This window comes from Haliotis rubra, unplaced genomic scaffold, assembly GCF_003918875.1.
Source record: "Haliotis rubra isolate DU_JTF1 unplaced genomic scaffold, ASM391887v1 Scf75, whole genome shotgun sequence".
NCBI lineage: Eukaryota > Metazoa > Mollusca > Gastropoda > Lepetellida > Haliotidae > Haliotis > Haliotis rubra.
The window spans coordinates 1,018,266-1,033,015 of NW_025767468.1; the positions used below are offsets into that span (position 1 = coordinate 1,018,266).

Genomic DNA, 14,750 nt, shown 5'->3' on the forward strand with positions numbered 1-14,750 from the left:
ATTGTTTTGGGTACGGTGGTTAATCCTTATTATAAACTTATTAATTATTATCCTATATCCCACCTACCCCGTCGGCGACATTGGCTACAGTCAGAAGCCGACGTTAAACCCCAAACCATCATCATCAAGTTAACTTGAATAGGGTACCATGTGGAACTCAACCTACAACCCGCGTCGAATATGGAGTTCACCAAACCCATACTATTTTTCCAAAGGAAAACGACTCTTAATTACCTTCGCCTCATATAACCTTCACACATATTGATAACTTAAAGTAGGGTTAAATAAAAATAGGATAATGTATTGTGTCAGCACTTTTTTATCCATGACAAGGGAATGTGTTGTTATCATGTAATTCATGTCTTCAAAGGATTCTCTTGTATAGCCCTATGTCACAGATACGAAATACAACTACCAGAACCAACAAGTGTACTACCAAGTGACTGGTTCAATATGTTGTTGAATAAGATAGGCGAGAGTGAGAGGCACGCATGATGACCTATTTCAATAACTCAATTCAATCATTTCACAAATCGATGAAAGAACTAAACGCATTAACTGTATCGAACTTAAAGTCAGTTTGATAGATAATAAACTTAATAACATTGATAAACGAGTGATTGACTTAGAAGCATCTACACAACACACGAGCAATGAATTTGACAATGCTATGCGTGACAGAAAACAAACAAGAGAAACGTTACAAGTCATGGAGAGAGAGAGAAACACGATATTGATCAGTGTCAGAAAGATCTGTATGGTTGTCAAGACTACATGGAGTTCATTGACAGACAGTGCCAAAAACTGAAACAAACTGCTATTGATACACAGATGAGAAGTATGAAAAATAACTTAATTTTCCCAGGCATAGAAGAGAGTGAGCCTGAAAATTGTGAGGAAATAGGTCAAGTCACTCATCAGAGACAACTTAGGAATCACTGACAGCATTGAGATAGATGTGGCCCATAGGCTAGGAAAAGTAAGAAGTCATGACAGCAGACCACGCCCAATTGTGGCAAGATTTCATTATCTGAAACAAAAGGAAGTGGTGAGACCATCTGCTAGGGAGCTAAAGGGTACCCATTTTGGGATAAATGACCAGTACCCATAGGAAACCATGGAAAGAAGGAAAGAACTACCCTTATATGAAGGAAGCAAGGAGGAAAGGGCAAAGGACAAATATAAGTGTGGACAGACTGTATATAAATGGAAAGCTGGTGAACATGGATGATGACATTGAGACTTATTATGATAAGTCAGTACAATCTAAGTACAAACACTCTACCAGCAAAGAAAACAAACAGAAACAACAAACAAATGACATCCAGAAACAAACACCGCCATCAGCTGAGAAGCCCCCAAGTAAGAGGAACAAACCTTACACATCCCCTGTGTACTAGGGGTGTCACAGAGGACTCACACATAGTCCTCTGGACTCAACCAACACCTTTAAGTGTATATTTTGTAAATGTGTGTGGCCTTAAAGGAAAACTATTGTCACCAGATTTTGTAAATATTGTATCAAATTTTGACATCATATGTTTTGTTGAAACAAAACTTGACCAACTGGATGATGTTAGCATCCCTGGCTATAAACTGTACTATAACAATAGGAAATCAAGTAACACCAACTCAAGGGGTATAGCTGTGGCAGTAAAATGCACCCTAGATACATGTGTGCATGTTCTGCCTATCAAATCGGAATATGTTCTTTGGTTCAGAGTTGCTTGTCAGTTGTCTGCTCTAGACAGAGAGTTTGTCATTGGAGCAGTGTACATACCTCCTGAAGGTTCTCCATGTTATAGATCTGATACCATTGACTTGATTGATAATGAAGTATCTCATTATAGATCATTGTACCCAGTACTACTGGTTGGTGACTTCAATGCAAGAACCAGCACCATGCCTGACTTTGTAAAGAATCTTATGATTTCATACCCCATGATAATATGCCCAGGGACTTTACTGATTTTACTGGTGATATTCAACTTATGGAGAGAATAATATGTCTGTCTTTAGAGTTAACAGAGATAACTCACATATTAAGAACCATCGGTACAAACTCATTAATATCTGTAAGAACAATGAATTGTATATATTGAATGGAAGAATGGGTCTAGACAAAGATCAAGATAAACATACCTGTAAAAATGCAAGTACTGTAGTCTACGCACTATGTACAGCAAGTATGTTTAATTGCATTGACAACTTCCATGTACTTGATTTTGACCCGATGACATCAGATGTACACAATGCTCTATCTATTTACTTGACTTGTGTAAATCATAACATAGCAGACGACACGACCACTCATGACACGCCCAATGTGCGTAAATTGGACTCGAGATACGCTGACAATTTACAGAGACATTTAATGCTGAAACTATTTACATAATAAACACAAATATATGTAATCTTACTGTGGATACATGCAGTAGGGAGGACATTGATACTATTGTTGATGTAATAAACACTATGTTTATCCAGACAGCAGTCGACACATTTGGCCTCGCCACGACGAAAACCCGAAAAGTGCGTGAAAAGCACGCCTCCCGACCCTGGTTTGGGAAAGAATGTAAAGTTGCCCGAGGTAAATATTTACATGCACGTACTGTTTATAAGAAATTTAGATCTGTCCAAAACAGAAATTACTTGGTAAATAGCAGTCGGAAATACCAAAAAAAACCTTCTTAAGTATTTACACATTCACACTGCCTCCTTGCAAACACGGTAAGATAACTTGTCAATACGAGATCCCCGGTCCATCTGGAAAATATTACGGAAAAGTGATAGGAGGGATGAAAAATTTCCAGATCTTGAAGTTTTTTGCGAACATTTTAGGGTTTTGTTAATGACACTCATGACGAAGAAGACATTATGAAAATGGGACAATCGACTGAAAGTGACGAAAGTCTTAAGAAACCTATTGATAGATGCGAGATAGATAAAATGATTTCCAGACTGAAAAACCACAAAGCAAGTGAAATTGACAATGTTATTAATGAATATTTTAAACATGCAACTGATGATGTATTATACATGCTAGTTAGCCTTTTCAGGCTATTTTAGATACAGGATATGTCCCACGGATCTGGTTAGAAGGAATCATATTTCCTATTATAATGGCAAAGGCTATCCCGTGCATCCTCATAACTATCGTGGTATTAGTCTACTGAGCTGTGCTGGGAAATTATTTACGTCAATCTTGAGTACTAGAATATCTTCTTTCTGTGAAATAAATGCGGCTTTAACAGAACCACACGCCGGTTTTAGATCAGGATACTCTACAACTGATCATATTTATTCTTTACATTGTTTGATGAGTATTCTCAAATGAAGAAAGCAGAAATTATTTTGTACATTCATTGACTTTGAAAAAGCCTTTGATTGCATATGGGGAATTGGGTTATGGCAAAAGATAACAAAATATGGTGTAGGTGGAAAATGTTTTCGTTTAATTCTTAATATGTACAAAGACATTAAGTCATGTGTGAAAGTTAGTGGTCAACTGTCAGACTTCTTTTCTTGTAACTCAGGTGTCAGACAAGGAGAAACTTTGTCACCAATTCTTTTTAGTTTATACTTGAATAACCTTGAAGACCACTTAGCAGAAAATAGTTGTACTGGTATCCCATTAGATTCATCGTCACTTGACTTATATACAGACGTTGCCATTGTTCTATTTTTGATGTTATACACTGATGATACGATCTCAGTTAGCAAAACGCATAAAGATATGCAGCTTATGTTAGATAGCTTTATTAATTATTGTACCACATGGAAACTTAAAGTTAATATTGATAAAACCAAAGTGATGGTTATTGGTGGAACTAAGCGAGACACTCAACAATTATTTATTTTGAGTGGGTCAAGTCTAGAATTTGTAGATGAGTATAAATATTTGGGAGTAATATTTTATAAAACAAATAGGTTTTCAACAGCACGAAAATCTCTTGTTAAGCAATAACTTCGTATTAAGAAAGGGTCGAGAAAAAATTTATCTTAAAAATGTCAATTACATCTTTTCGATGTTATGGTAGTACCAGTTCTATTGTATGGTTGTGAAATATGGGGTCATGAAAACCTGAATAAGATAGAAAATGTACATTTACTCTTTCTTAGAAAATTTTTACCTTTAAAGAAATCCACTCCATTATACATGATCTATGGTGAGTTGGGACGAAAACCGCTGTACATATCTGTATATACACGAATGGTTACGTTTTGGGCACGTCTTCTGACTGGTAAAGAAAACAAATTATCTTGTATGCTGATCATTACTTGGGAAATCATCCACATAAATGGATAAAATTTCTTGAGTCTATTTTCACAGAGACAGGTTTTTTGTACATATGGTATAACCAGGACCATGTTTCATTGTCATACCTTACAAACATTATCAGAGTAAGGCTAGAGGATCAGTATATACAGACTTGGTTCTGAGATATGTTGAATTCTTCAAAGGCCAAAAATTACCGGATCTTAAGACACAGTTTGGATTTAAAAGCATTATTACCTTAAATTATTTAAGCATTTTACCACAAAACAGCTGGATTAAATTGCTTCATTTTTCGTACATCTAATCACCGTCTACCAGTTGAGGTCGGCCGTTGGAATGGTGTACCTCTACACGAGCGTATATGTACTCTCTGTAATACCTCTATCGGCGATGAATACCATGCAATTTTAGAATGTCCCTATTTTGTTGATTCGTGAAACCAATTTATTAAACCTAACTTTTACAAAAGACCAAACTCTGTTAAATTCTGTCAATTGTTCCAAAATGAAAAGTTGGTCAATTACGAAAACTTTGTACCTTTTGTAGCACTGTCATGTCCAGGTACAAGTCACTGGGTAAATGAATTTATTTCTGTAAAATTTATGTGAAAATCTAGATGTAAGTCCTCTGTGTAAAAGACAGTATTATGTACTTCTATTTATTATTTGTAGCTTATATGCCTTATACTCAGACTACCAGCCCTGTCACCAAAATGTTTACATTTGTATAATCACTGTGATCTTCATATGCCGTTGTCTTACGGCCTGAAATTCAACAAACTTCTGTTCTGTTCCGTTGTTGTACCCAAGTCTCTCCATAGTTTCGTCTCATTTATATTTTAGTGACAATCGGGGCAGTTTGTTTGCGTAATCACTGTGACTGACTAGAATAGATAGTTGTTAGTATGTAAAAATTCCATTATAATGCATCATATATTATTTATGAAGCTAATCTCGTATACGAGGATCCTTGCCGCAGTGTGCATTTCACATTCATTCCAAGTGATAAGATGTGCAAATCCGTACAGCATATTACAATGAAATTGGCAAAGATTCTTAACGCAAGACTAACCACCACAAGAATGCTTGGAACTGCAAACCACGTGATCTGTCCCTCGATATAACCCCTCACTCTACAGTGGAGGGGACATACGACGGCGAGAGAATAGTGTTCTAACCATGCCTTGCTGGTCGGGATCACCTTCTGTTGTTAGTGTAACCCTATTGATATTTTCACTGATAGAGTTATGTAAGTATACTTTTTTATATGTGACATATTATAGTTTATAATTGTTCTACCATTGTGAATTTTTAATTTCATGAATTATGATTTAATAAGAAAAAAGTTGTTTAACTAAACCATCATTAAAATATTGACGTTCACTATTTGTTACGAAGGAGGAGTGCAGAGAGGGGAACAGCCAGGTGTGCGAGAAAGGCTCAGCACAGGTAAATGAATCAATAGCACACCTGGCTGTTCCCCGCCGTGCACTCCTCCCTCGTAACAACTAGTGAACTGTGTCAATATTTTAATGATGGTTTGTTAAACAACATTTTTATTATTTTACGGCGGGAACATATTCAGAGATTTTCAATGCCCCATTGCACAAATCAATCTTAACATCACGTAACATTGAAATAAGATAGTCTTAACGCTTTGTGCAAGTGGTGCCAGGTGAATTATATGCAGAAATGTTGTAATCGTTCTATTTACAAATTAGTAAATTAGCCCTCAGATAAGTGCAAACACATATATATATATATATATATATATATATATATATATATACTATTGTGTGTATACTAAGAAAAAATGCTGTTTTGGAGTTAATTTACTGAGTGCATATACCTGATTCAAACATGACATCGTTGCTCAATGATAGTAAAATCATCACTTTACAAATTTCCAAAACATGATTATCCAGTGGTGTTTGGTAAAACCACAGAGGGCTATTAAAGCCACTTGGTCAGAGTAAAATGTCAGTATCTGGTGTGACCATCATGAGCATTGATAACAGTTTGGCAGAGTTGAAGAAAGAAAGATGCTGTCTTGAGGAGTGTTTTGATACTCTTGCTGAAGTGCTGTGTACAGTTCTTGAAGTGTCTGAGGTGGCGGATTACGCTAGCGATAGCGTCGATCAAGAGTATCCCATAGACGTTCAGTGTTGGACAAATCCGGTGATCGAGAAGGCCAAGGTAACACCTGAACATTGTTTTGTTGGTCCTGTCAAACACGTGCAACGTAAGGTCAAACATTGTCATGCTCCAAAGATAAACCGTTGACGTTGATGAAGGGAACGACGTGACGTTGAACTGGTCTTCTGTCAAAAAGTCTGGCTTCCCATAGCCAATTGCGCACTGTCTGGTTGGAGATTCGACGCAGACCAAGGATTTGGATTGTTGTGGATGATGCGGCCATGGTGTTTGAACGAAGATGTCTCGACCGGATGTAGCAATCCAGGGCGGCGGTGGTAACTCTAGGTCGACCTGACCTGGGTCTGTCAGTAACACACCCAGTATTGTTGTATCGGGTCAATGAGATTTAGATGGTCTGTCTGGACACGCTGAAGTGCCTTGCCACCTCATGCTGCGATGCCCGTCCTTGTAAACTGCCGATGACGTTGTGTCGTTGAGCTTCTGTGAGTCTTTTCATTCTCTTGTCGTCTATAGTGGCTTAAAGCAATGCATGTGGAGTACCATTCATGTGTACAGTCAACTCAGGGTGATATACAATTTCTTGATGCACGTGCATTTCATGTAGGGTGCGTTTTAACGATTCACTACAGACATGAGTGTAACGTTACGTTTTTGTTCAACGTTACTTTTTGCAAACGTTTCGTCGTCGGCAACCATTCCCCCACATGTTGGGATTCAGCATGAAATGGTTTGTGTCAAATACTTTCCTAAATTCAATTTTTTTTCCCATGTCAAGTCTCCTTTTATGAAGAATATATATATATATATATATATACTGTAAAACGAGAACATTTTGCGAGCAGGATATTTTTACGAACTTTGCGCTTGTCCTGACCTCGCAAAAGGTTTCACTTTGCTTTACCAATCAAATAATGGTCCTTATGTATATTTCAGTAAAATCCGATGCTGCCAACATTGCGTTGAACAAGTTCTCCAAACAGTCCCACATGAATGACTACGATCGTCCAGAAAGAGGCAATGACGGCAACACAAGCACGAACTATGACCTGGGTTCCTGTGTTTATGCGCAGTCAACTCCGATCCATCCGCTTCCATGGTGGCAGGTGGATCTGTTATGGTTGTACTACGTAACATCTGTGGTGATCACCAACAGGGATTCACTCAATGGTGCGTATTTGATCTGTATGAACAACTTGTACACTTTAGCTCACCTGGTTGGATCCTGGTATATCCGAGTTAGACAACCAGGTTTAGAATTGGTCTCAAACTACCCATGATTTTCTTAAGTGATGGTGATCCGGATTCTCTGGTTCAGACTCATTTGTTTACAGATCGATATCTTGCATTTGGAATAGTGATGATTGTGGCCTTGAACAGGAAACCAACAAGTACCGTTTTACATCTTTCTCCGAAATGGCTTAGATTTCGGGTTGTATATTTAATTTTCGTCTGCTTGTTTTATACTTGTAGGCAATTCAAGTAAGTTCTAAATCCAAATTTCAATGCCTGATCTTTATCTTCATTGGTGGGGGTAGGGTACTTGTGGTCAGTTTTTAGATCGTCACCTCAGTTAAACAGTTTTCAGATTTCATGTTGTTTTTGGACTACTCGCAACGATGTTCAAACAAAAAACATTTCAAGAGAATGTCATTTATATTTTTTTTTTTTTTTTTATCAGTGGAATATGATAGGCTCCTCGTTAAATTAAACGTTGCCACCGTTTTCATCCCATCTTTTACGTTTCTGAGCTAACGGGATCAGGTGGTCAGCGTCGCTGACGTCTTCGTATCCCAACTGCGTAGAGCCATGCTCGTGATGTCAATCACCTGATTGTCTGGTTCAGACTTTATTATTTACTGACAGCCGCCCTATAGCTAGAGTATTGCTGAGTGCGGCGTTTAACAACAAACAAATAAACAAAACTGACCAGGGATACTGGTCACGGATGGTGTAGGGTTAAGATCATCAAATGCAAGACGAGCTAAAATGTCTTTAACAACAGAATAATCAGGTTTTCTGGAGTATCTGTTCTATCATCTATATCTGTTATCTTCAGTGCCTTGATATGTTGAAATCTGCCCACTTGTAATCTACACCAGATCCTCCATCATTCTTGGACGTGAAATCTTGTTTCCTAAAGCGACTATTTAGCATACTTAGACTGAAGTAAACTAGGAAGTCTCCTTCAAGCCAGTGATGTCTCCGGTGAGAAGTCTATCAACACCTTCAATGAGGTCAATCACACCCTAGACACGCGATTTGAATCACCACAAATATTCTCATGATATGAAATACTAATTAATCTTCCGAAAGCAGTTTACCTTCATTAACTCGACTGGAACCAACAGTATGAATATAACAACACGTGAATATCTAAAAATCTAGTTCAAATCTTCCCACTAGCTTGTGCTATAATATACCATCAAGATTTCTGATTTCAAACGATCATAGTTTCAGATCGCTATTGGCACCCGTGAAGAGCCACCTCCTCGTGGTGGGTGCTGGGTAACGCTAAGCCAATCTGGTGGAAGAATTAATTTTATAGTTTGTCTGCTGGAGTATATCATCCGAGTATCCTTGGTGCTGCAAGTCGGAAACCCACTTGCTTTTAGCATTGTCCTTGTGATACTCCGTGATGGGTGGGGAGCTCGGATGATGAAAATTATACACTAACTATGGATTACAAAACCCCCCTAAAACGAAACAAACGTCAACTTGAAAATGATGATGACGACGAACGTCCTTCCAACTCAATGGAATATTGGCCACGATTACTGAAATATTTCAGTTGACATCTACATCCCAAATTCTTTGAGATGTTTTAGATGTCAAAAGTATGGACACGGTGTTAACACCTGTACAAAGCCCGTAACATGTGCCCACTGTAGTGAGACTACTCATGTCACAGAAGACTGTACCAATGACCTTCAAAAGTGTACAAATTGTTCAGGAAATCATTCTTCTTACCTTACATCAGTTTAAAGCTTATCATTGTTCTGTAAATCGAAACTACGACCTGAATGTTTCAGTGTTAAGCTGATCCTATTCTGACTTTTTCTGACGTTTTAAGTGAAATAGCTGATGAATGTATACCAAAGTCCTCTACGACTCCACATATACGAAAACCATGGTTTAATACGGATTGTAGACAAGCAAGAAAAGCAGAACATTATTTCCGCCACCATCCAACTGTCCATAACTTAAATAAATTTAAAATACTCAATGCGAAAGCCTGTCGTACCTTCAAACAAAACAAACGGCAATCTTGGAGGAACTATGTCTCCAAAATTAATTCACGCACGCCCATGTCCAAGGTATGGAACATGGTTCAGAGAATAAAAGGCAAAGGTTCAAAATCTGCTGTTCACCATTTTAAAGATGGTGATAATTTGATAACTGACAAATCTAAAATTGCAAAAAATATTGGCGAAACTCTTGCCAAAAATTCATCTTCAGTAATTTATGTCCCTGAGTTTCAAAGATATCAGAAACAACAGTAAAAGACACAAATTAATGTTGATTCCAATAACGGTGAAGATTACAATGAAGTATTTTCATTGCATGAGTTGCATACAGCCCTTGAGCAAGCTCATGACACTGCAGCGGGTGATGACAATATACATTACCAGCTACTGAAACACTTGCCTGAACCATGTCTGATCACACTTTTAGATATATTTGACCAAATATGGACGTCTGGAAATTTTCCTCCCTCGTGACGTAATGCCATTGTAATTCCAAATATTCAATGTGGATTAAGGAAAAATCGTAGTACCATTGATCATTTAGTACGTTTAGAATCCTTTGTTAAAAATGCTATAGTAAATAAACAACATGCTGTATCAATTTTCTTTGATCTTAGGAAGCTTATGATACGACCTGGAAGCATGGCATTGTGAAGGATTTACATGACTTTGGTTTGAAGGGTCGTTTACCTCTTTTTATATCACAGTTTTTAAGAAACAAGCAATTTCAAGTACGAGTGTCAGTCTTTTTCGATTTAGAAAAGGCATATAACACTACATGGAAACATGGCATTTTAAAAGATTTACATGATTTTTTATTACGAGGCCGTTTACCTCAATTTATATCCGAATTTTTAACTGACAGCCAATTTCAAGTCCGAGTGGGTTCAACCCTGTCTGATCATTACAATCAGGATCAGGGTGTCCCTCAAGGCAGTATTTTGTCTGTCAATTTATTTAGTATCAAGATCAACAGTTTATCCAAGGTTTTAAACGATTCAATCGATGGATCGCTTTTTGAGGATGATTTTAATTCTCTTGTTGTGGTAAAAATATGCATACTATTGAACGGCAATTGCAGTTGTGTTTAAATAAAATAAATACATGGTGTCTTGAAAACGGCTTTAATTTTCCAAAACTAATTTTCTACACTTTTGTAGAAAATTTAAGCCGCATAAAGACCCAGAACTAACTTTAAATGGCACTCCCATCAAAGTTGTTAAGGAGGTCAAGTTCTTGGGTCTAATGTTCGACTCCCATTTAACTTTTTTGCCACATATTAAATCCCTTAAAGCTAAATGCCTGAAGGCCCTTGATTTGTTGAAAGTTGTTTCCAACTCAAACTGGGGAGGGGATCAAGCTACCCTCCTCCACCTATATGGATCATTGATCCGCTCGAAACTTGATTACAGCTCCATCGTATATGGTGGAGCCTGCAAAAGCAACCTAAAACTACTTGATTCTGTCCACCACCAAGGCCTAAGACATTGTCTTGGGTCCTTTAGAACCTCTCCTATTGATAGTCTCTATGTTGAGGCTGATGAGCCATCTCTTAACCAACGTGGTATCAAATTATCATTACAGTATATAACAAAACTCTATTCTAACGAGTCTATTCCTGCATTTAACTGTGTTTTCAATCTTCTTTATGAGGATTTATACAACAAAAAGTCTTCTCTTGTTCCGCCACTTGGGCTACGAATTAAACCATTCATTTCTGCTGCTGGCATTGAGCTGGAAAATATATCTCCTTACCGTCTTCTTTCTTCTCCTCCTTGACAACTTGTGAGACAAAGTTTAAGAAGTCTGAAACTAATGAATTACAATATAAACAAGAATATAATCAATTAAAAAGTAAATATAATACATACAAATCCTTATTTATAGATGGGTCCAAGGATGGTCATTGGATCCAAAACAATATCTTCACGACTACCAAATAACAGCTGTATTTTCACAGCAGAAGCTAACGCCATATTAACAGCTCTTAAATATATTAATAAACACCGTAAATATAAACAATACATCATCTTGTCCGATTCTTTTTCGTGTCTTCAGGCTATTAAAAATCTTTCTTGTAAACATCCACTTTTATTAGAAATTATTGAATTGTAAAATGATCTTGCTAGTGGCCAATGCGACATCGTCTTTTGTTGGTTACCCAGCCACGTTGGCATTTCTGGGAATTCAGCACTCAATAAATCTGTGACACCACTTCTTATTCCATACTCTGATTACAAAGCTAACATTGGAACCTACATCCGTGATCTGATGCAGTAGAAGTGGGACACCCAGGTAGGTATAAAAAAAATTACATGCAATAAAACCCTACATTGGTTACACCTACTTGGGTTGTCAGTCCAGATTTGAAGAGGTCATCATGCGACGATGTCGTATTGGCCACACAAGATATACTCATGAATACTTATTGGAAGGTGAGGATCCTCCGTTTTGCATCCCTTGTGATGAAAGAATCACGGTCAAGCATGTCTTGCTTGACTGTGTTGAATATTCCATCACAAGGGATAACTATTTCAAATCACGATCTAAGAAGGATCTTTTTAATAATATAAGTTTTCATTTAATTATTGCATTTTTAAAAGAATTAGATTTGTTAAGTGATTTGTAAATAGATGAATATTTTATGATTGGAAGTTTAAATTAGTAACTCAGATTGTTAGTGGCTATATCCTCAAGGGGCGTTAAAGTACTGTAAAATTATTGCCCTCCTGAGAGGGTACGTAAGTCCCAAAACTTTCAAAGTACAATTAAACTTACCAACCTTTTTAAAACGTAGTATTTTGGGGTTTTTTTAATTTTAAGGGAAAATTATTCCTACAATTGCCAGCGGCTGAAAGGATGATGTAAATCCAACTAGGGTCCATGCAGGTAGCAAAGGTACTGTAAGTCCCCATGATCCCTAGTATGGTGATCAGCCTTCAGTTGTTTGTGATCTATAGCCCGGTTTTATATTGTATTGTTGTCTATAGTGATATATGTTTATGATTGCGTACTAGTTTTAAATTAAGAGCTGTGATATTCTAGTAGGTTTACTGTCCTTCGATGACAGGTTTTTATTTTCTCAATTTCTTATTGTTTTTTTTATATCGATATGAATTACATTGTCCTCGTCACGATATGGCTGAGATATTGCCGCTGTGACGTTTAATCTTAATTTCTCACTCACTCACTTACTCAGATCGCTATTATTGGTTTGTATTACAAGGAGGTACGCACATTAAATGAAACACTGAGAACAGGTCGGTCTAAGTTAACGCTCATCACGACCCGCACGTGCATTTGTTTCACTGTTCCAATTACGGCGCTTATCCCCTTGTAATACAAACCAATTATAGCGATTTTAATGTATGATCGTTTGTTAAACAACTTTTAACCGAAGATGAATAAAATTCTGAGATTTAAATGTTCAATTGGCATGGTAAAATTATGAGGATTCGCAATTTTAATTTAACTTTATTTGATTTACTATTTTGTTTAAAGTGAAATTCATCGGTACGTTTTCACTGCAAACAGACTATAATGTAAGTTGGTGATACTAGACCTTGCCTTTGGTAAGGCGTGACATACGTTTCTGTACCGTGTACCATGTACCATTTCCAGCATGGCGTCTTCACAACTTCACAATCGAGCTTTATTGTGAAGACCCGACGGTTCACCCCAACGCTGCTGCTAATGTATGCGCCGTATACCCAGGCACAGTGGCTTCTGGGGCAAGGGTAACTCTCACGTGTGCTCCGGGGGTGAGGGGACGTTACCTGAGGTTCCAGAAGAACAGCCTGAAAACAGATGACGCAATGCAGTTCTGTGAACTAGAAGCCTATGGTAACAAGGGTAAGTTCATTTTAATAACACGCTCTCTCACGTTTACAACTTACAAGGTTCAAATATTTGTTCTCTGGTTCAAACGTACATGGGTAGTCGAATAGTCCACAACGATCCCTCTTGTTTACTTACAAATAGATGGTTGATGGGCATTTAGAATTGGAAGGTAACATAACAACGTTTGGTATGCATTCACCTGATGAAGTGGCAAGAAGTGGCCCAGAAGAAATAATAAAGAAGCTGTAAATCCATACGATATGTTGTTAACTTACAAATAACAAATTTTGGATCTGTGTTCATATGTATATGAGTAGACGAATAGTCCAGATTCCAGAGCGATCCCTCTTTAAATAGATCAGGGTAAGTTTTGAATCAGTCTTTGTTATGAATGACACCCAATGTATTGTCATCATAGGAACACGGTCGACGTTCTCTGGACACCCCTCTAAGCGCCTGTCAGGGACCCCGACCAGAGAGGAGACGGGGAGCCCACAGATCTGTGGAGAGGTCTGCCATCGCATGCCATGCTGTACTGGTTTCAACTTCCACGGCATCGATGGTTCCTGCAAGTTCATGTCTAATGATAATGGGGAACTTGTGGCTGATGCAGCATGGAACTACTTCTCTAGAAACTAATGTCTATTTGAACGATCGGAAACTGCATTTTATATCTCTTGCAAAATAATAGAGTATTGCCTTTCGAGTTCCCCGATGTTTTGTCCTCACTTTACTTGCATCATGGTGATTCAGGGATTCGACTTCAGAATGTTCGGTGTGATACAAGCTCGAAACCTTTTCAAATAACAATATCCATTTAGACGAGCCACACCTTTCCACATGAGGAAAGTTTTATTGTCTGTTTGTAGATTTTTGAAAGGTCTTTGATACAGTTAATCACAAAATTCTTCAATCAAGTCTAAAAAAAATTGTGGTTTTGGTGGTAAATTCTATAACATTCTTGTATCAAGGTTATCGGCTTGTGTCAGAAAATCTCATGGTCTTTCAACTTATTTTGATTGTACATAAGTACTAGGCAGGGTTGTATCCTCAGTCCTCAATTGTTTATTATCTTTATAAATCAACTTATGGAAAGTATGGACCAATTTGGTAACCATTGTATATGTATTTCATCTAATGTTTGCGGGTGATGTTTGGTAAGCCACGGATTTCGTTTTCCAGCTTCAGAAGAAGTCTCATGGTCTTGAGAATTTTTGTCAACTTACTGGT

At 37.5% G+C, this 14,750-nt stretch overlaps 1 protein-coding gene across 1 annotated transcript; it reads left to right on the plus strand.

The window, feature by feature from the left end:
- The first annotated feature begins 5,442 nt into the window (after nucleotides 1–5,442).
- LOC124260075 lies at nucleotides 5,443–14,159 on the plus strand. Its single transcript, XM_046694323.1, has 4 exons — nucleotides 5,443–5,527; nucleotides 7,369–7,602; nucleotides 13,302–13,532; nucleotides 13,939–14,159. The coding sequence occupies exons 1-4, from the start codon at nucleotides 5,458–5,460 to the stop codon at nucleotides 14,157–14,159; spliced, it is 756 nt and encodes a 251-aa protein (XP_046550279.1). The 5' UTR covers nucleotides 5,443–5,457.
- The last annotated feature ends 591 nt before the right edge of the window (nucleotides 14,160–14,750 follow it).

Excerpts from the sequence above, each read along its gene's own strand:
- LOC124260075 (XM_046694323.1), top strand. The coding sequence starts at position 5,458 with ATGCCTTGCTGGTCGGGATCACCTTCTGTTGTTAGTGTAACCCTATTG. Across the intron at positions 5,528-7,368 it reads ATTTTCACTGATAGAGTTAT|TAAAATCCGATGCTGCCAAC; the intron begins GTAAGTATACTT and ends TGTATATTTCAG. Across the intron at positions 7,603-13,301 it reads CAACAGGGATTCACTCAATG|CATGGCGTCTTCACAACTTC; the intron begins GTGCGTATTTGA and ends TACCATTTCCAG.